Source organism: Melopsittacus undulatus, chromosome 3, assembly GCF_012275295.1.
Source record: "Melopsittacus undulatus isolate bMelUnd1 chromosome 3, bMelUnd1.mat.Z, whole genome shotgun sequence".
In the NCBI taxonomy this organism is placed as follows: domain Eukaryota; kingdom Metazoa; phylum Chordata; class Aves; order Psittaciformes; family Psittaculidae; genus Melopsittacus; species Melopsittacus undulatus.
This window is the reverse complement of record NC_047529.1, coordinates 37,409,792-37,430,549: the sequence shown is the minus strand read 5'-3', so window position 1 is coordinate 37,430,549 and position 20,758 is coordinate 37,409,792. Positions and strand designations below refer to the sequence as shown.

Genomic DNA, 20,758 nt, shown 5'->3' with positions numbered 1-20,758 from the left:
TTTTTACTGCATTTAACTTTGAATGATTTGTTTTTAGGCATGCTCTGTGTGGGTATGTAGATTTACAGCTTTTGCTTTGCAACCTTGCTGCCAAAACTGATGTTCCTTCTCTGGGCTGGTTGGAGAGGTTGGCCCACTGAAGCAGTGCTGAGCATGTCTGTCTGCAGGGAGAAGCTGAGAGGCCACCTCCTGTCCTCGGCAGCCTTGCAGCACGTGCCAGCCAGAGGACAGAGATGCAGAGGGTTTGCTTGCAGGGTGCGAGCACCGGCTCTGTGTGCAGGTCCAGAGTGGCTGCCTTTCTTGCCATGGTAGGGTACGCTTTCCTAGCTATATCTCAGCAAGACTGCTTGTCATCCCTCTGCATCGATAATTTGACCTGACATGTATTCGGATGTTTGCTAGGGAGGCTAGTTAAAATCGGAGGAAAGCTAACTCTGAAGATCTTGGCAAAATGATGAATTCTAAATGCTAGGTGAAACCTCACATATTTGGCTTTCAGACTCGAAGCTCTGCCAGGCCTGCTGATACTTTCAACTTGGCTGCAATCCTCAGAACTTTATTGTGGGTAGAAAACATGTGAGAAGTCTGGGAATGACGAGCTGAAGTTAAACGTGAAAATGTGTGAACTCTGAATTTGTTTCTCTCTTTCTAGCTGCAGGCTAAACCTTTTGATGAGCTTAAATTAAATTCTTTAAGGATGCCCATTCAGGCAGTCCCTCTGTTGGCAAGATACTCTGTGGGTTACTTGGAATTGTTGGCAGCTGTCTGAAGATTTTTTCTCTTTTCTCATTAAAATTAATGGCAGATCTTCTGTGTGTTAAGACAGCTTTGAAGATTAGTCAATGTTTCCGGAGGCAAGAGTAGTAGCTGTTTCTAAAGCTAGATGCATAAATGCAATATATTCACTATGGTACTTGGATTATGAAACATCTTGATTTCTTTGGTTTTACCTTCTTGGCTTAATACTTCTTTACACTTCTGACTTATTTTCTTTTGTGGAACTGGTCATACAGTTGATAGAAAAGCAGAGTGTTCTCACCAGCAGCTCATTGCAGTTATATTTGGGGAGGGTTTCTTAAGACAGGAGGCTAATCATAGTAACATATTCATGTAGTGGTGGACAGATGTTCAGCTTTGAGATCTCTCAAAGGCCGCTGCAGTTCCTTTGCCTTCCCTTCTGCTGCCCATCCACGCGGTTGTTGTGCAGTTGGATGGTATGGTACGAGGCCAGGAATGCAGTGGGCTTGATGCCCATTCATGCATGCATCTGTATGACTCGGAGATCTGTGTGGTTATGAACCTGCTCTAGTTTAGGCTGGGTCTGAGTGAGGAGGGTGCTTTTGCAAAGCAGGAGGAGATGATGTTGAACGTGGTAGAAACTGGAAGGTGTCAGAGTAAGCACTACTTTTTCCAATAGTTATGCATCAGTATGGGGAGACTGGTAGTAGATAATAAATAAATCAGTACTGGAATACATCCTGGTTGACTGTAGTCTGTATTTACTTTGAGTAGATCATGGCGGATTAATACACGCAAACCACAAAATGCCACACAAAATGCTGTCTTGCACAGAAACTAGAAATCACTGTTTTTCTTTAGGGGATTAAAATTTGATCTTAAAACAATATAGAGAACAAGTGTAACTGCTGAATGAGTCCCTTCAGAGTGTCTGTCTATTCAGATTCTGTAGAATTACAGACACTCTTGGATAATGCTGCTGGTGATTTAATCGCAAATCCCAACAGAGGATTATATTTGTTGTCACGGTAGCAAGCAATAATTCTGTCATGAACACAGAGGCAACCAAAGAACATAAAGCCTACAAATCCACTTACACTGTGCTGGAAAACACCGTACAAGTTCCCTATGTTTTGGCAAGCTGTTTTCCTGTATGCATCAGACTTCTGTACCAAACAGGAGTTGTCATGAGTTGGTATGCTGCAACTTTAACATCATCATCTTGCATGAGTCTGAACTCCTGGAGCTGGAGCAGTGGTGTTTGGTTAAGTACTGCTGGATGCAGCTCTAGGCAGTGTCTGAAAACCAAACAAAATACAGTGCAAAATCTGTAACAGGTTCTAGCTGTGGAACTGCAGCTTGAATTCTTAACCACATGCTGATCTTTGTAAGAGATGAGTTGTGGAAGTCTTGGAGGCACCAGTTTCAGAGCCTCCAACAAAAGGTGCTGTGTATCACTGCTGGTCCAGTCAGGGGTTTTCAAAGCCAGTACCCCTGTGATGCATTTCCATGTATGACTTCTGCTTTCATGTGGTAGACAACACATTGCACTTGGGGGCTGTTTTGTCTTTCACATTTTCCAGAACAGTGCAAAGCATCTCCTGCCGAATAGATGTTAGGAAATAGATTATATCAGTAATAGTGAAAGGCCACAAGGTGCGGGCAGCTGTTGGCTTGCTATACTGGGTAGCACTCTAAAAGTCTTTTGGGGAGCTTTGATAGCAAGTATGCAGGGAGATTAGGAAGTTTGACATGAGGGTGTTCCAGGTTTGGCTGCTTTCAGATAAGCTGTTACGGAAACACCTTATTTGCCTATGCTGGGACGCAGCACTGCTGTTAGTGACTTTTTGGATTGAATATGGCTTGTACCCTGGAGCAGGTATAGGGACAAGGAGGCAGTAGTCTGGGGCAAGGAGTGCTGCTGGGCAGGAGAGAAAGAGAGCGCGGCAGCAAAGCTGAAATCCAGAATGGGTGGAACCCCCTACCCTGTGATGAAAGCTGAAGTGTGTTAATAGCAGGACTGATGCTGTCTGTAACAGTCGTGGTGTACATGAGGCTTCATGCTAGCCTTAAATAGCTCCAATAAGTGATGAATGTAAATGAGTCTTGTTTGTAGAATGACTGGGTTTTTTGTCAGTAGGAGAGACTGTAGCTCGGGGTTACAGAGAGGTGTTTGTAGGTAACCCCCATGGCTTGCATGGTAGTTTATTTCTTTTTTTTTGTCTGAAAAATAATGTAGAGGCAAATGCAAATTCAAAAATCTCTGCAAAATATCCACAACCGGAAATGGAGGGGAAAAAAAATTCAAGGCTGATTTCAAGGAATTTTAATTCTTTATTGAAGATTAAATAAGCCTGCTGCTGCCATCTCCAGTACTGTTTACTGCGTTCAGTTAATGATGGGTTTTAAGCTTACGTAAAGTTCAATCTGACATCCATTTTGGTTTTTTATTTAATCCTTAAAATTATGTGTCAACATGTTTGTGAACAGAATCTGACCATTTAATTGGTTTTGTTTTCATTATTTTACAAGGTGGAATATATGTTAGTGAAATTTGACCATGAGAATAAGAAAGTGCGCTTGGCACTCTGTGGTGAAGAAGTTCTTCAAACACTGCAAGACAAAGGGGAGAAGGTAAACCCCAAGTGAGTACCTGCTTCCTGTTTCTTCTTTTTCTTTTTTTTCTGTTTGGATACTGTAAACAAACTATTAACTTTCAAGTCTGCTGTCACTAAAACTATATTTTTTACATAAATCTGGGGTGCAGGAAGTGAAAGATTCGATCACACTTGTAGGCAGTCCATGCACATTTTGTTATACCTTGGAAGAAAGAAAAATGCAATGTCGAGCCCACAGAAGTTACAATTTGGTATTTGTTTTTTCTTGATTTGTTTTTGTGTCTGTGTATACACAGTAATTTGGTACTAGACCTTCCCTGCCCCATAAAGCATATGCATGTGTGCACTTGCCTCTATATCCTTGGCTACAGAAGCAAGTGAGGGCTGTGTGTGGAAGCCTGTTGTCTGTAGGAGCACTCGCTCATTTTTGACAGAATTAGCAAGGTAGGTGTAATGATGGCAGGGCAATTCTTCCCCATCCTCTCCCGTGGAGAATAGTTAGATTTCAACTGGCTAGAGAGCTGTGAATTACCTTTTAACTGATAGCCACAGAGAAATGAAGACAGAGACAGCTGAAGAAAGCCAAAGCAGGTCACACATTAATGGGAGCATAGAAACTGCTGTAGTAATGAAAGGCTTTTGTTCCATGGGCCTGTCTGCTTCTTTCTAGGTACCTTAGCCTCGTCTTCCAGTAAGGCTTCCCTGTCTTTCTCAGTAGGGGTACTACCTGCAAGAAGGAATCGCTTAGCTTTTAGGCTCAAAACTACTACTGCCAGAAAAACAGTAGGGGAGATGTGACTGTCTCTTTGTAGTGTGTGCTGCACAGAGGTGGAATGGCTTCGCAAAGGGGAATGGGAAGGTATTACTTTTGAGGAGTGACTAGGTGCACTCAACCTTCTTTTCATTTCTTAACCTGATAAATTTGTGAAACTAAACCAGATACTCACAGGCAGTAGAAAGAAGAAAATGAGTGTAACTTTTGCCTTGCCTTGTACTGTGAAAGCAGTTGAGCGTTCTATATTTCCCAGTGTCAGTTAAAACCCTGAGGAACAAAGCTTGAGACAGATACTACAAGTGACTGAAATTTGACATAGGCAAATCCTACTTGTTACACTATACAGTAATACTTTCTACTGCCAAAGTATGTTTTAATTTCTTTGCACCGCCTCCTGGTGGTGAGGTACATTAGAAAGTGCATTGTGTTACTCTATTGAATAATCAAATTTAGGAGCTTTTTCTTGCAAGTTGCATTCATTTCTGAAATTCTCACAAATAATTCATTCTTTTTTTTTGAAGTTGCAGAAATATTTAAATGAGGCTATTCTTTCGTTATAGCCACCCAACACTCTGGCGACCAGAATATGGAAGCTATATGATTGAAGGGACACCTGGGCAGCCATATGGGGGAACCATGTCTGAATTCAACACTGTGCAGGACAACATGAGGAAAAGACGGCAAGAGGCTGCTTCTGTTCTCAAAGAAAATGAGGCTATTTGCACTGTGACGTCGTTTCCAAGGTGAGATATTTGCTGAAGTGTTTCCTGTTCTTCTTACACTCTTTTTGTCCTTATTGTACATAGCCACACTGTGTGGTGAAATAGGGGAAAACACAATTTAATTAAAGTACCTCAACTTAATGCTTCAGTCATTTTTCCTGAAATTTTTACTGCAGTAAGACAAACAAGTAAGCATCTTATATTTTTAAGTTACTTGCAGTCTGTGATGATTTTGTATTAGGAGGAAATACCTGAATATTTGTAACGAAGTGTTGTATAGAGTAGTCTGCTGTCTTGAATTCATATGTAAAAATCATAAACAAAAGTTGGGTTTTTTTACCTATTTTGCAAGCTTTTATATTTATAAATAGCAGTTTTGTAAAACATGGCTAACCTGGTCTCTTTTTTTTAACACTACTTTTTAATTGAAGCACATGCAAACTTGTTTTGATGGCTTGGAGCACACAGGAGAACAGGAATGTTATTATTCTTACAAAATGAAGACTTTAAACTTCTATAATGCTGTACTTACTGAATCTAGAAAGAAAAGCATCTCTCCTGGCTTTGCAACACACTTACAAAGGGTAGATTTCCTCATTTTTACTGTTGTAAAAAGACTCTTGAAGTTAAATTTGGGATGTGCTTCATTATCTGGGAGAAACTGTACTCTCTGACCTTCCTTTCAAATGTCATTCTAGGCAGGCATTTGTGTTCACTCCCACTATCCTGGTCAGTCAAATGAATGAAGATAGTTATGCTTAAAATAGTAAAAAAATAAATAAATAATTGCTCTGCAGTAGAAGAGAAGCAGCCTTACTAGCTGGTTTCTTGTGTGGTACAGAACACAGTGGCCCTGAATTCTTGCTGAGAGCAGGAATGGTACAAATGTGACTTAGCAGCAAAGTTCAGGTACCAAAATGGCTGTGTTATGTCCCATGAATGCTGTTTTGAGAACACTCTTGACAAAATAAGCTTCCTCTTTATGAGAGCTGTGCTAGAAATCTGTAATAACAGCTTATTTAAAATCCAGTGGTTAATGATTAGTTCCCAATATGTTACAGAATTGGGTTGTGGTTTGGTTTTTTTTCTCCCTACAGCCTTACAAATAGACTGTCAGTCAATAAATTGTGTATACAAATGTTTCAGACCAAGTCTCACAAGGAATAAAGGGAGGAGGTCATCACTTTGTCAATACAGATAAATAATTTCTGCATCACTGTAGGAGCAATACATTGGACTTTAGTGAAAACCAGTAAATAATAAAATGGAGCTTATTAGATGTGGATCATCCCAAACATAGTTTCATCTTTCAGAGATTTCTCTCCCTAGCCTATTTAGTTTCTTATTTCTGTCTTTTGCTATCTTGCTGCTCAAGTCCCTGTTGGTTCAACTGTTGTTTTGTGGGTTTGGGGTTTTTTTGCTATCTTCTCCCTGCAACAGTATGTACATATGCCTGTCTGCCTCTGTGCATATACATGTGTGTATAATAAAAATAAATCTGTGCATCTGAAATGAGAAACTTGTTAGAGTGCTGATAGAAGAAAGGTAAAGAAGTAGGCTTATTCAAATTAGAGTAACTCAGTTAAAAATTAACCAACTTGAAATGCTTAAATATTAAAAAAATAAACAAATACTAGCTTAGAAGCTAAATGAGTATCCCTGGTTCTTAAATTTGTGAGCTCTCACTACTGGATCAGAAAAGTGTTTTCTTTCTTGAGGAGTGACAAAGTTTGCAATGTTGTTCTTGTGTAAGTGATGAGGTTGGGTGTACATGTCGCAGGACAACTTGCATACTTAAACCAAGAAGAAGAAAACAATAGTGAAGTACATGTTGACCATAAATAGTATTTCCAGAAATGTGCATGTTTCTGGCATTTTGAATACTTTGATTGTAATTGTATCAGCTAACCCTTTTTATACATTTAAATACCAGAGCTTCAGGAAATGGCACAAATCTCACTCTTTATACTGTGTAGCATGGGGAAATTAATATTTGTAAATTAATCTACAACTCTACCTCCACCTTCTCAAATGTGCCTTTTTCTTAGTTGACTGAAAGCCTCCTTAGTCTTGTTTCCAATGACTCAAACTTACAACAGAGTTTCTGGAGAGGGGGGTTATATTCTAATTATTTGAATATCTCTGCATTTTACACCTAATAGCTTTCTTTTGTCTTTGCTTATTACATTCTCCCATGGGAATTTTCAGAGTTCTAAAATCACTAATCTGTGTGAGGCTTGGGATGTGTGTATCACTTTGAAACTATCGCTAATTCTTATGAAGTTGGTTAGATACATCTTTTTAACAGGGGTAGATTGTTGGGGTAAATCACTTTAGCAATCAACATAAGCCTGAACCCTCTAGAATACAGCTGCATGTCAGTATTAATAACAGGTGCTAACACACAAGAATGCATGTGTACTCTGCATAATACTATGAAGTTTCCTGCTTCTGCTATTGTAAAGGTCCATGTTTGCACTGTAATGATAATAGAAAAGTGGTTAAAAAAAATAGTGTCTGTTTCATCCACCAGGAAGCTGGTTGTTGGCAAACACAGACCTTGTATGGGCAACTGTTTTAAGATATCTTTCTGGTAATTCCACATGCATAGGTAGCAGTGTTGAAAAGCACTTGAGAAATATGGTAAATGTATTAAAAAAAAAAAAAAGATAAAATCTATTTCCATGTCTTTGTCTTCTACAATCCTAATCTCCAATCATCTGACCATTTTAAAATCACAGTCTGTTTTCATTACAGTTTGAATCTCATTGTTGTGTTACATAGGTTAGGGTGTCCTGGGTTTACAGTGCCGGAATACAAGCCAACACCCGTAGAAGGAGGAGCTTCAAAATCCCTGTTTTTTCCAGATGAAGCCATCAATAAACATCCTAGATTTAGGTAAGAGTGGGGAGTAAGAATGAGAAGCTGAATAGTTTTCTGTGCCTAAATATAGCATATTTATATATTCTATATTTATTTATGCATATAAATATTGCATACCTGCAACTTCTTTACATGACTGGAATAGAGAGCTGTGTGGCTTGTTGTTGCGGATACCACAAGGACTTGGACAGTGATGGCTGTGATGACATGTATTTTCTGTCAAAGTGACTTAAAGTAAACTGTTAAGTTCAAGTAACTTTACATAGCAGTTGATGCCATTGATTGTATAGTAGTTCATGTTGATTGTGCTACTGCAGAACTGTTTCCAGTTTGAAATCCCACTGCTAACTGCTTCCATCACAGTTAATCCAGCTCTCACTATGTCACAGCAACATCTCAGTGTACTCATTAATTTTCCCTAGAAACTCTGAAATGGTGCATGGTGTCAAGCTGCTGGTATAGCCTGATAGCAGTTTTCGTTGTAAGGTGAAACTTTGGAGAAAGAAAATAATTTTATTTAGAAACTAAGCATACAGTTTTCACTTGCCCTTGTATGCTTCATGCCAGTAGCCTTTTGCTTCTGCCTATTCTATCAGCATAGTACTGTGAAGTCCGTTAAAGTAAGACTGGCTTTACTGAAGAGAAATTCAGCATTGTATCTGTTATGGACTATCTTAAACTAGGAAAATAAGTGTGCAGAAGTGAAATACTCAAAATAAGTAGAATGTTGACATTCTGAAACCTTGAGAATTGGCGAGAAACTGAGTGCATAAACTAAGTGCAAGAGAAACTTTCAGATACTTCAGCAAACTCCTTTTGTTGTAGTACACTGACCAGAAACATTCGGCACCGAAGAGGAGAGAAGGTTGTGATAAATGTACCAAGTAAGTAAACAGTCTGTTTTTTTTTTCTTTTTCAAAATAACTGTTCAATCTAATGCTCTGGGTTACTGAGTACCTGCATTTTCCACTCAGTCTTTAAAGATAAGAATACGCCATCACCATTTATCGAAACATTTCCTGATGATGATGGAGAAGCAGCAAAGGCAGCTAAGCCAGACTACATATATATGGATGCTATGGGATTTGGAATGGGAAACTGCTGTCTTCAGGTAAAATACATCAAGGTGTCTTTCCTAAATTCTTCCCTTCTTAAGACTTGCCTTATGTCTGATTCCTCCAGCTTAATTCAACAGATGCATTTTCAGAATGGCAACATAGGGAATAAAACAACAAATTAAATCTTATACCTAGTAATCTAGTCTTAAAATCAGATGTATTGGATTTGCATGGCAAGAATTTGGTAGTGGGAGGGCTACAGCAATGGTTTCTATGAGAAGCTGCTAGAAGTTTCCTCAATGTCCAGGACACCCAATACCAGACAGCTCCAAGTGGACCCACCGATGGCCATGGCCAAGCCCATCAGGGGTGGTGGTATAATGTACCTCTGGGATAATGCATTTAAGAAGGGGGAAAAGTTACTGCATCAGGAGCAATTGCAGCTGGAGAGGGCAGTATGTGTCAGAAACAGCTCTGTAGATACCAAGGTCCGGGCAGGAGGTGCTCCAGATGCCAGAGCAGAGATTCCGCTGCAGCCACAGCGAGGCAGGCTCTGCCCCTGCAGAAGGAGAGCTTTCTCTTTTGTGTCATTTTATTTACAAACCACATGAACTCCTGTGTAAAACTTCTTAAATATGTTAAGCGATCTGCTAAGAAGTCTCCTCACATCCACATGGGTAGCTGTCTTCTGTTATTGTGTGATGGGAAACATTCTTAGTTGTTTTCTCCTATTTTTGCATGCTTACTTTGTATTGTTTTCATTCATTTGTCCAAGTTACTGCAATTCTATAATGTCCTTTGTTTAAGTCTAAGTGCTGTGCTTTAATCCTTTCAATATCTGTTCATTTTAAATGTTTCCCTACCATAGTAACCTGATGCAATGGGCTGACGCCTTAGGTAGTAGTGTTATATTTGACTGTTGAGAAAATCTGTCTGTTGCCATCACAGTCTTGGAAGCAGAGCTAGGAAGTGGCTAGTGTTAAGTCTCTAGGGGATTAAAGGAAATTCTTCAGTCTCTTGTTTCATGGCAGTGGCACAAATAACTCCATTCAAAGCACTTCCCTTTGAGATTGTGAAACTATGAAAGCTGAATAGATGAAATGTTCTTGATAGCTCCTTGAGCATGATTTCTTGTCTCTAAGGGTAAACTAGGGAAAATCTGACATACTTGTAGTAGTAAAGCATGCATAATACTGCATGGTTTTACAAGGTGTTAAGTTTGGTATGATGTATTTTGTACTATCTTGTAAATAAAATAAATAAACACAGCCTTACTATTCAGAACTTGCTTAAAAATATATTACAATCCTTTTTAAGGAATAATGTTTTACTATTCCCCTTCTGGTAATTGGTGATCTAATTTTGTAGTCTTGTTATAGTAAAGGCAGAATGAAAGCAAGGCTGGCAGGTGTTATAAGCAACTGCTTGTGTATCAACAAATAATTCTTGGTAAAGGACTAGAAGAAAACGTGTTCCCCACCTATTTTCTGTAAGGTAGTTTGCAGTATGCGCACTTGCTTTTGCTTTCTTTTCTCACTATTCACCAAGCTACAACTTTGATATGCTTCCAAGGTTAAAAATAATGTCCTTATGAGCTGGGCTGGGACAGCCCACAGCAACTGTGGGTGGGAGGTGCTGCCCCTGCAGTCTTGTGCTGCCTGCAGTCCACCTCTGGAGAAGACTGCTGTGCCCTTTTCCTCTGCAGTGGGGTGTTTGGCTAGAAACTGGGTCGATTCCCAGACTTAATGTGATTTGAAACAAACATAAACAGGAAGGAAAGTCCAACACCACTGTCGGGGGAAGGACTGTAGGTGTCCTGTCGTTCCATCCCAAGGCAAGCTTCCTAGTGCTGGAAATCCAGAATTAGTGATGAGAAATCATAGTTAGCTGCTTCTCTGCAAGAGAAATAATCTTGTCTTTTCCAAGTGTGTTTTGTTGTGTTTTCTTTTTTGATAGGAGCTTGAAGGACAGGCACAAATACTTTCTTGGCCACCCACCCTTTTGGGATGTTTTAATGAATGTCGGCTGCAGATTTAAAAAGACAAACAAAACAAACTCAAATCCTATATTCCTCCTACACCACCACCCCACCCCCAAAAGTAATCCACCTCTGAGCCCTCCAGTGAACTCAGGAGGTTTTGGGGTGTTTGGGTGTTTTGTTCTTGGATTGGTTTATTTGGTTTCTGGGGGGTTTTTAAGGCTTACTGGGGGTTAGATTTGGCTTCAATGGCAGACGAGAAGAACGTGTATGCCTTGAGGGACTCTAATTGCAATCCATGGAAAATGAAAATGTGTGTTGGCTAGCATTCTTCTGGACAGCAGGCATCGCTCAGTGGTTTAGAGCTGAAGCCTGTAGCATGATATGATGATAGTGTGCCGCAGAAAGGACTCAGTCAGAGACCAATATGATCAGACAAAAAGCCATTTATTGCAAAGCATTAACTCCTTATATACTACTGCTTACACACACCTACAGCAATTTGGCATATCATGATTGGATACTTGTCTTGAAGACCTTTAGTGACTAACATATAATTGGTTAAGCACAGGTGTGAGAACTTGACCTTGAACACTTGCCAACAGTCCACAGTTCTCATAAGTCAGTGAATTCCAGCTTCTTCTTATCTCGCTTGCTTAAGCTTCCTCGGGCCTCCCATGGCCTTGCTGTATCTTTCAGAGTTATTCAGAGTTCATGTACCAAATATCCATTCTCCTGTGAGAACACTGTCTCCACAATAGTGGTACAGGGATACACTCTTAACTAAGTTACCATGTGATCTAGGATATGTAAACTGAAGGAGAGAGAGGCTTTCAGTTTAGCATCTTCTAACAGTTTTGAGGTGATTGCTCCCCTTCTTCATTTTTAAACTGCATGAGGTGTTGGTTTGGGAAGTCTTGGAAGCTAAGACCTGCCACTAGGAATGCATCTCCTATCTGAGCAAATTTCACCAAAAGTTGCAAAGGAGTTACATTTTGCAGTGGCCCATGTGTGGTAGGGCTTCCACATCATTAATGGCTTCTGCAAATAATTTTTTTCCCATCTTTTGCTATGGCCTAGCCTCTAATACATGCAAAATTGGACTCTTTTGGGGGTTCTTAATAGAAGTTACAGTAGACACTAAGACTTATTTTTTTAATTTTTTCCAGATTAAAGGGAGTCTTGAAATGTCCTATAAACCAGGATTAGCTATCACATAAAACAAATACCACATTTACAATAGTTTCTGACTGTTGCTCTAAGTAGATAGATTCCTGGCTTAGTTCCTAAAGGTGTGTTACTGACTCACATGTATTGTAGATGTCAACTTGGTTTTCTTTGGTTCTGACAAGTGGTTTAGCCTCGCAGGCAAAGTGTTGTGGTCTGAAATCTTCTAACGAACATGGAAATGGTGCGGAAAGAAGCTTCTGATAAACACACTGCTGATAGATGGGGAAAACAGTTTGTCAAAGACTTGGGGGTTTGAAATCCACGATAAAAACCCCAAAACCAACACCCAAACCCAACCAAACATAAACCCCCTTAAAAGTCCTGGTATTTAAGTTGTTTTATTATATTACACTTTCTGAATCTAGGAATACTGTGCTTGCACTATGATCATAGAAATTACGATAAGAGTTGTTGTTCTTCCAACAGGTAACATTCCAAGCTTGTAGCATTTCTGAAGCAAGGTATCTCTATGATCAGCTAGCCACAATATGTCCCATTGTGGTAAGTAATGGACTTCTATTACATCAGCTCTGCATTGTGCAAAAGCTGCTACATGTAAAAAGAGAAAAAAGAATCTATTGTAAAAAAACCCCAAACTTGAACACTGCTCACAGATTTGGTACTCTGGGAGAAGTGTCAGTCTCTTCCTAGGTTGTCACATGAGCAGTGTGATTTAGTTAATGTTCAAATGACACCACAAAATGGATTATGTCTGGTTTTTCTCTCCTCTGCCCTCCTTCCCACATGCATGAGACTCTTGCTGAATAGTTCTAGAAATACACTGGGGACAGTTTTTCATGAAAACAAGACAAACTCACTCCTTAAAACAATTTTAATGTGTCAGCTCTGGTGTTACAAAGGTTTTCAGCTTCTGTTGTTTAAATCTGTTCCCTTTGTAAGAATGTGTTACGAAAATAAAGTGCTGGTCTGGGCTCAGTGGTGAGCAGATTGTGCTCCAGGCAAGGTATATTCCAGCACGGTTGGTAAGGTGCTTGGCCAAACAAAACTAAACAAAATGGTTTCCAGGTGGGCTTTTGGAGTTTGGAAGTGTGCAAGCAGAATACTTGCTGATTCATCATGAAACTGCTTCTGCCTGTATCATCTTCATATTTCTTAAATACTGATCTGGGGACATAATAAATTTGAAGAGTCAAATGCTCTTTGAGTAATACTAACCCTTCATCTAGGCATATTCTGGAGATGGCAGTTAAGAGATTTGTGGCTATATGGCTTTGGCTGTATGTTAAACTGAAGTACATACTTGAATTGCTTCTGGAACACCATGTTTCCTTTTTCACTGGGATTATATTTTGCTTTTGGTTCTTTGGCTTGTCCTTGGTTTTCATATCAGGCTGTTTTATTTTAGATGGCATTGAGTGCTGCGTCTCCATTTTACAGAGGCTATGTGTCTGATATTGACTGTCGCTGGGGAGTAATCTCTGCATCTGTAGACGATCGAACACGAGAAGAAAGGGGGCTAGAGGTAAGTAATGTTAGGCAGCAGATGTCTGACTTTTTTCAGTCAAAAAAGTTAAAACTCCTTTAGTATCAAATTCTGCTTGTGCTCATCAAAATCCCTAACAAAGGAACATGGCAGTCTTCATGGTAAATGTAGGAGATGTTATGAACATTCGCCTTGGCTGTACAATTTACATTAGCAAATATATATTTTTAGTTAGATATGAAATCCCAGTAGAATTCCACTCACTCCTCTACAGCTTGCTGGAAAGATCCCCCTGTGATGAAACTTTGCAGCCTGTGCTTGAGCTAAAAAAGTAAAAATTGCTTTGGATTAAATAGCATGTGCTGATGAGTAACCCAGTAATATAAACTAGAACTATGTGAAAAGATCAGTTGTCAGAACTTAAGGAGTCTCTCCAAGCAGGAATTGGGATTCAAGGAACTTGCATAATTGTAGAAAAAAGAATTTAATAGAAATACCTACTGAAGTATTTTTTGAACTACCAATTTTAAGAGCATCTCTAGTAATGTGTGCATAGTGAAACTGTGTGTTGGTATGTTTTGCAAATAGGTATAATAATGCTTTCCACTAGAGAACTCTAGTCATTGTGTAATGACTGTTTTTTGCCTCAGATACATACATCTACAAACAAAACAGTCATAATTCCAGGATTGCTTTTTAGTAAGCCTATTTAATACTTGTGCTTTGAATAATTTTAATTGAGGCTATAGGGTTTTAAATAGGGTAATAAATCTCACATAAGTGTCATTAGTGAGCAAAACTTAGGTGACATTGCTAACAAGCTGTTAAAATATTGTATTCTTAAATTATATAGCCACTGAAGAACAACCTTTATAGAATCAGTAAATCCAGATATGATTCCATAGACAGTTATCTATCTGAATGTGGTGAGAAATACAATGACATTGATTTGACAATAGACAAAGATATCTACGAGCATCTAATAAAGGAAGGTAAGTGTTTGCTTCATTATGAGCAGGTTAAGAATTGTGGTTGCAGTGTGTGGGGATATTTTAGGGTTTTGTTCTTGTTTGTTTCAATCCTTGTGCATCCCTCACAGTGACTTCTACTCAGGAAGTATCTGTGTAGCATGGTCTTGAGAGTTCCTTACAAAGTATTCATTTGTAACAGAAACTGTCCCCAGTTCCAGCTTGAGAAGCTCAGCATTTGACGCATTCATGTTTTACCTTTGTGGAGAGAGCGGAACTGCTTTAGGAAACATGGCACAGAGGTGCATCAGAAAACAGGAAGAATGGTAGCCACACCAGTGTTCAGCTGCCATTTCCAAACAAGAGCCTGCTTTGTTTTGGGTTTTTCTTTTTTCCTCTTTAATCATTTCCTTCCTTCCTGAAGTCATCATTTAACAGGATGTGGTGGGTTGAGGTAGCATTGCAGAGTTGGATGTTTTCAGTCTTGTAAAACAAATAATTTCCTAGAGCCTGCTTTGCTATGTGTGAATTGTTTGTTTGAATTTTCATTTTTAGGTATTGACCACCTTTTGGCACAGCATATTGCACACTTGTTCATTCGAGACCCATTGACTTTGTTTGAGGAGAAAATACATCTAGATGATGCAAATGAATCCGACCATTTTGAGGTTGTGTCTGATTTAGAGGAATTTAATACATATATACATAAAATTGCATATTCTTTATAGTACTGCTTAATTGGAGCATAGCTATATTAGCTAAGATGGTTTCTCCTGGATTTTTCACTTCAACTAGTTCTTTAGCGTAGGACTGCAGTTATAATCACTATTTGTTTATTTGTTTTACGATTTATTTAGCAGAAGGTGGTGGCTTATACTTTAAACCCAATAAAATACAAAGAGCCCAAACTATAGCTGTATTATTTTCATGGCTTCCTAAAAACTGTTTTGCATTACATTTGTCTATAAATGTCTCTTGCACAGCTTTATGAAATAACTACTATGGTAATATTAGGTATTTTTAGTTTGGGATGCATCAACCCTTAGTTTATTTAATCAAGCCAGCTGAATCTCAGCTCCCTAATATCTTACATGTAATCCTCAAACAAAATAGTATGAGAAAGTGTAATGCATTTGCTCCTAGGTTGGGTAGTTATATTATGGTTTTTAGGAAGTCATGCCACTTAGTTTAGAAGCACTTCTCTAACTCGATTGGCTATTCTTGGGAAAATATTAGGGCTCTAGTTACCTGCTTTTTCTTTGATTGTATTATAGAATGATGCATATCTTGATTCTGACAGATTATTTCATGTGCTTTGCAGAATATTCAGTCTACGAACTGGCAGACAATGAGGTTTAAGCCACCTCCTCCAAATTCAGATATTGGATGGAGAGTGGAATTCAGACCCATGGAGGTAAGAAAGGCATCAGTATGAGCGAAAGAACATTTCTTTTTAAGTGGAGAAGTACCAGGCATCTTGCTATCCAGTCTCAAACCCTTATTAGTTGTGCAGTGTTTTCTCCCTTCTGAATTGTTGGATGCAAGTGAAATGGACAGCGGTGTTTAATCAGACATGGACTGTGGGAATGTAACTGACAGAGGAATCCACTGCAGCACAGCAAAGCATGCTAATGGATTTTGAGTGATGGGAAAGGAATTAGGCTTGTATTAAAGCAACAGTAAACAAATCCCCATTTAGCTTCCAGGGACTGTATTTCTCCAGTACTTTTCCTGGTACTGAATAATTCCACTGTCATTGTTTTGTTTTTCACAAGTGGTTTTATTTTATAACTATTTCTGAATTTAGTTTTAAAGGTGAAATGTAAAAGCTATTGTACATTTGTAATTACACAATCAACCTGAAGATGGAGGTTATTAGTCTTTTGAAACCCAAGTGTGTTTTGGTATTGGATTAATTGTTGATGGATGTGTGTGTGTTGAGCATTTGAAGTCACTGGATGATTCCTGCTTGTCCATCAGCTAGCAGAGTGTGTGTAAATACAGGTACCAACATGAATGTTCAAGTCAAATTGTTTTAAACTCTCCCAGGTATTTACTTACTGCCATAAGTGTGTTCCCGCTAAATTAATTTAATCTCTAATCCTTTCATGTCTAGGTCCAGTTAACAGACTTTGAAAACTCTGCGTATGTTGTGTTTGTGGTGTTGCTAACCAGAGTGATTCTGTCATACAAACTGGATTTTCTCATTCCTTTGTCCAAGGTAGGTGTGAAAGATCAGATCTATTAGAGCTAAATGCAAGGTATTTGCATCAAGTCTGATTTTTTTTTTAATCCTCTGCAATCTAGGAACTAATAACACTTGTGTACTTACACAACAGTCAATTTTATTTTTCAGTCAGTTTTTATCTGTACCAATACTTTGACTCAGTTTCAGCTCTGCAGTGTTAAATGGGTATTTTACTGCTGTCTCATGGAATTAAGCTTATAGACAAGTACTGATGGAATTTCTGTGGTGCGTAACAGTGTCTGACCAGTGCAAAAATGTTGAGAAATGCCATTGTCATGAGACTGCTTTTGAGATTGGGAAAGGGAATGTTTCCACCATTTTACATATGAGAAGGGAAATGCCCTGTGGAGGTGAAAATAAAAACTTTAGGTATTTATTTTAACATGGCTGTTGCTTATGTCTTACTTTTTATTTTGCTTGTATCAGATGGAGGGGGAAAGGAGGAGTTCAGCATGCTTAGTGTTACAGTATATTTGAGTGAAAACAAATACTGCTGCTTCTGGTCAGAGCTGTAACTTGTGTTTAGGCAGACCGGCCATGCAAAATGTACCTTTTCCTTAATCTTGTTCTCACAGTTGTTGAACTGTTTTGTGTGAAACTGTCCTTATACATTGTCTTTCTGAGGTACCTGACCTGAAAATGTCTTTTAAAATGGATAGCTCTGCAATGTTTTATGTAAAATTAGTGCAGAAGTGCAGTGGAGAAGGCTTTTAACAGACCAGATACTAGAAAATGCTACCAGCATATAGCCATAATATCCTGGGGTTTTTCTTAGTGTTTTTAATTAAAATGGAGAAATACCAAAGTTGTAAAGTAACAGTAATCTTACTATACAGTTGGTATGATTTCTAAAAGGAGAAATTCTCTTCGGATGTCAGGATGTTCAGACTTCATAAATAGAGCAGCATTTAGAGTGTATAATTACATTGTTATTTGGAATACCTCAAAAGCACAAAATTTTTAACTAATGAATATTAGGTAAGGCTGAAAAAGAGATGAGGTGCTGAAAACATTAATAGAGTTGGGGGGCTGGGGAGGGCATAGAATTGAGCTTGCCAAGCAATTTGACAGGTAATGCAGCACAGAATTTCACAACCATTGGTAAGCCTGCCTCTTTCAAGTAAATAATACGGGTTTATGGGGCTAACCTCACACTAATCTTTGCTGTCTGATTGAGTGCGTTGTACTCCCATCAACTAGGACTGCAGTGCTTTCAAACTTTCAAAACAGCCTGTTGTGTAAGTAGGTTTCATAATATTGAATGTAAACACTTTTGAAAACAAAGGTTTGAAAGGTAAGAAGTGAAGGTTTTGCACTGCCCTTAGTAAAAGGTCAGACAAATAATTCAGTAGATCATATCCCTTCTTTGGAAAACAATACAGTAAAGCTAATGTCTGAAAGCTGTGTGATAATGAATCTATGAGAACATACCGACCAAAGAATTTGGACAAAATCTTCTATTCAGAAAGACAGAGCAGTGCTTACACTATTTGCAGAACATATGAGCAGTGCTTTGTAGTTTGACTTTTTGAGAAGCCTGCAATTTAGAACTTCTTTACTAGCAGTTTGTGTTTATTTGTGTATGGAACAGGTATGGTTCCCATACAAAGTTACTGGCATTCTGTTTCTGTAAGTTTATTTAATACAGTGATAGATATTCTAAAGACTTCAATGATGTTGTTAATAAAAGCAGCAAACTATGGCTAGGGAAGTGGTGATTTTCTCCTGTACTCATTCAGATTGCGTCTAAATATGCCAAGAAGTCCTGCAGGTGGGATGGAATTTGTTAATCACAGCTGTTCCTCTGTTTTCACCCAGACTTAAAATACTAGCATAGCATGTTGTAATGCAACACCATTACTTTTTCTGCTGGAGACCCAATTACACAGAGTGTCATCTCTTTGTGATTTTGCCCAGGAGCACTGAAGAATGAAATAAAACTTACCTTCACAGCTTAACCTTGTATGACAGAATAGTAATAGTAGATGTTTCAACTAACGAGACCAAAATGGGAGGGTTTGGGAGAATCCTGATTTTCTAAAAATGTCACAAATCTCTGAAATGCTTCTTTTGCCAGGTGGATGAAAACATGAAGGTGGCCCAGAAGAGAGATGCTGTCCGTCAGGGAATGTTTTACTTTAGAAAAGATATCTGCAAAGGTATGAAAAGAAGCAATCTGATTAACGTTCTTGTGGATGTTAAGTACATCTCTTGCCTTCTAACCATTTCTTCCTTTCCCTTTGTTATCCATGAAGGTGGAAACGCTGTTGTGGATGGATGTAGCTCTGCGCAGAATGGGACAGGCACCAATGCCGAAGAGTACACCTTAATGAGCATTGATACGATTATCAATGGGAAGGTCATAGCCAATTCTGCCTCTGTTCTGCCCTCTGTTCTGCCCTCCCAGAAACCAGATTAAGTATATTTTGTATGCTGACTCTGTTCTCTTACACAGGAAGGAGTCTTTCCTGGTTTGATCCCAATTTTGAATTCCTATCTTGAAAACATGGAAGTGGATGTGGACACCAGGTGCAGCATCCTAAACTACCTGAAGCTAATAAAAAAGAGAGCAGCTGGTATGTTTGACACTGTTGGGCACTGATTTTCCTGGCAGTTTTCTACTTTGACGGTAGTTGGGCTGGTTTATAGTTTGCAGTTGGGTAAACCTGGTGGCAGCTGTGGCTGTCTGGTTTATTGTTAAATTAAAGGAGCAAAGGACTGGAGTGTGTTCTCTGGCTTAAAACTGGTCTTGTATAATTCTGATTGTTTTGTGATCCATTTTAGAACTTAAATTAGGACTAACTGATACGGTTACATTACCTTCTAAGCTGTACTTGTATGTCCAGTCCAAGATTGCTCTTTTCAGCACTTACTGCTGCTTTTCCCAGTGTATTTTCTGCTTCATAGTAGTTTGCACATACAGTAATCCCATTTGCTGGTCACTTGTATGTTTTAAGAGTATTTGGGACTGGGTCCAATAGCCTGGTGTTACTGGTATGACTCCAAATCATTCAAAAGTCTAAATTTTGGTATGCTAGAGCATGGGACCTTGTCTTTAGCTCTCTGATAAGAAAGCCCTTCTGTAAGTAGCAAAATTCCTTCAAGGCAGAGCAAACCAGCCTTCTCCCTTCTTCCACATGCTGCAGTGTTTTTGAAGACAGGCAATATAATGACTCTTTATGCTCCTTTTTAAAGTGCAGCATTATAATGAGTAAAAGATGCAGGCTAAATTGGAATTCAGAGCTGGGCATGTAGCAAAGTCTGCAGCAGCTTTATACCTTTCTGTGAACACATCCCATGTATGCCTGCCTTGCTGTAAATTCAGCTAGACAGTTGATTTTTTAATTTCTTAAGTCAGCACTCCCTCCCCCACCTCACACAAATTTTAAACTAAAGTGTTTCATTTCTTTATAATTCTTGAAAATTGCTGTAGAAGACTTTTTTAAAGCTGAGGCAGAAATCGGAACTTCTTCTTGCCTGGTAATTCAGTACTTCAGCAGTAGTTCAGAATGGCACTAAGTTTGAGTTATTGTATCTTAACTCTGGTGAGCTGAAATGATTTTTAAATGATGCTTCTTGAGAACTAGAATTCACAGAATAAAAGGCATTAGATATTGTATTACTGTGCTATGGTATTTCTCAGTTGTGAGGTTTGGATTATTCCAGTTTAATCGCAATCTTAGGCTGCAGTTCAGGAACATTTGATTTGTCTAGCATGAGACATGTCCACCGAGAGTGACCATTTTTCAGATTTCTCTCCTCACATGGTGAGCACAAAGCACTCAGAGTTAAACACTGGCACATTAGCTGCTGTGGCTTTAATCTTGCTCTAACGTAGTTTTATCTATTCTTCAGTCACATCTTCCCCTGTAGCACACCTAGGTATTGCCCTCTTGGTCTTTGTCTAGCCGGTACGATTGACACCTCTCAGTGATACTATGGATTGGTAGGCAGGCAGCAGCTGCTGACCACCACTAGATATTAATGAAGGCAGTATTATGACAGCAGCATCGAGTGATCCTGATGTGCTCTCCTGGCTGGCTACATCATCAGCGTGTTCTTGGCCAAAGGCAGTGCAATAATAGCAGTTTGACCG

At 39.0% G+C, this 20,758-nt stretch overlaps 1 protein-coding gene across 1 annotated transcript in view; it reads left to right on the top strand.

The window, feature by feature from the left end:
* The window catches only part of GCLC (glutamate-cysteine ligase catalytic subunit), a 32,991-nt gene that overhangs the window by 9,755 nt on the left and 2,478 nt on the right, over positions 1-20,758 (top strand). Inside the window, exons 2-15 of the mRNA XM_034060836.1 lie at positions 3,271-3,383; positions 4,692-4,874; positions 7,638-7,751; positions 8,562-8,620; positions 8,711-8,847; positions 12,429-12,503; positions 13,369-13,485; positions 14,300-14,438; positions 14,970-15,082; positions 15,736-15,828; positions 16,531-16,635; positions 18,740-18,821; positions 18,918-19,021; positions 19,118-19,238. Of these exons, the coding sequence (XP_033916727.1) occupies positions 3,271-3,383; positions 4,692-4,874; positions 7,638-7,751; positions 8,562-8,620; positions 8,711-8,847; positions 12,429-12,503; positions 13,369-13,485; positions 14,300-14,438; positions 14,970-15,082; positions 15,736-15,828; positions 16,531-16,635; positions 18,740-18,821; positions 18,918-19,021; positions 19,118-19,238 (1,555 nt within the window). The remainder of the gene's footprint in view (positions 1-3,270; positions 3,384-4,691; positions 4,875-7,637; positions 7,752-8,561; positions 8,621-8,710; positions 8,848-12,428; positions 12,504-13,368; positions 13,486-14,299; positions 14,439-14,969; positions 15,083-15,735; positions 15,829-16,530; positions 16,636-18,739; positions 18,822-18,917; positions 19,022-19,117; positions 19,239-20,758) is intronic.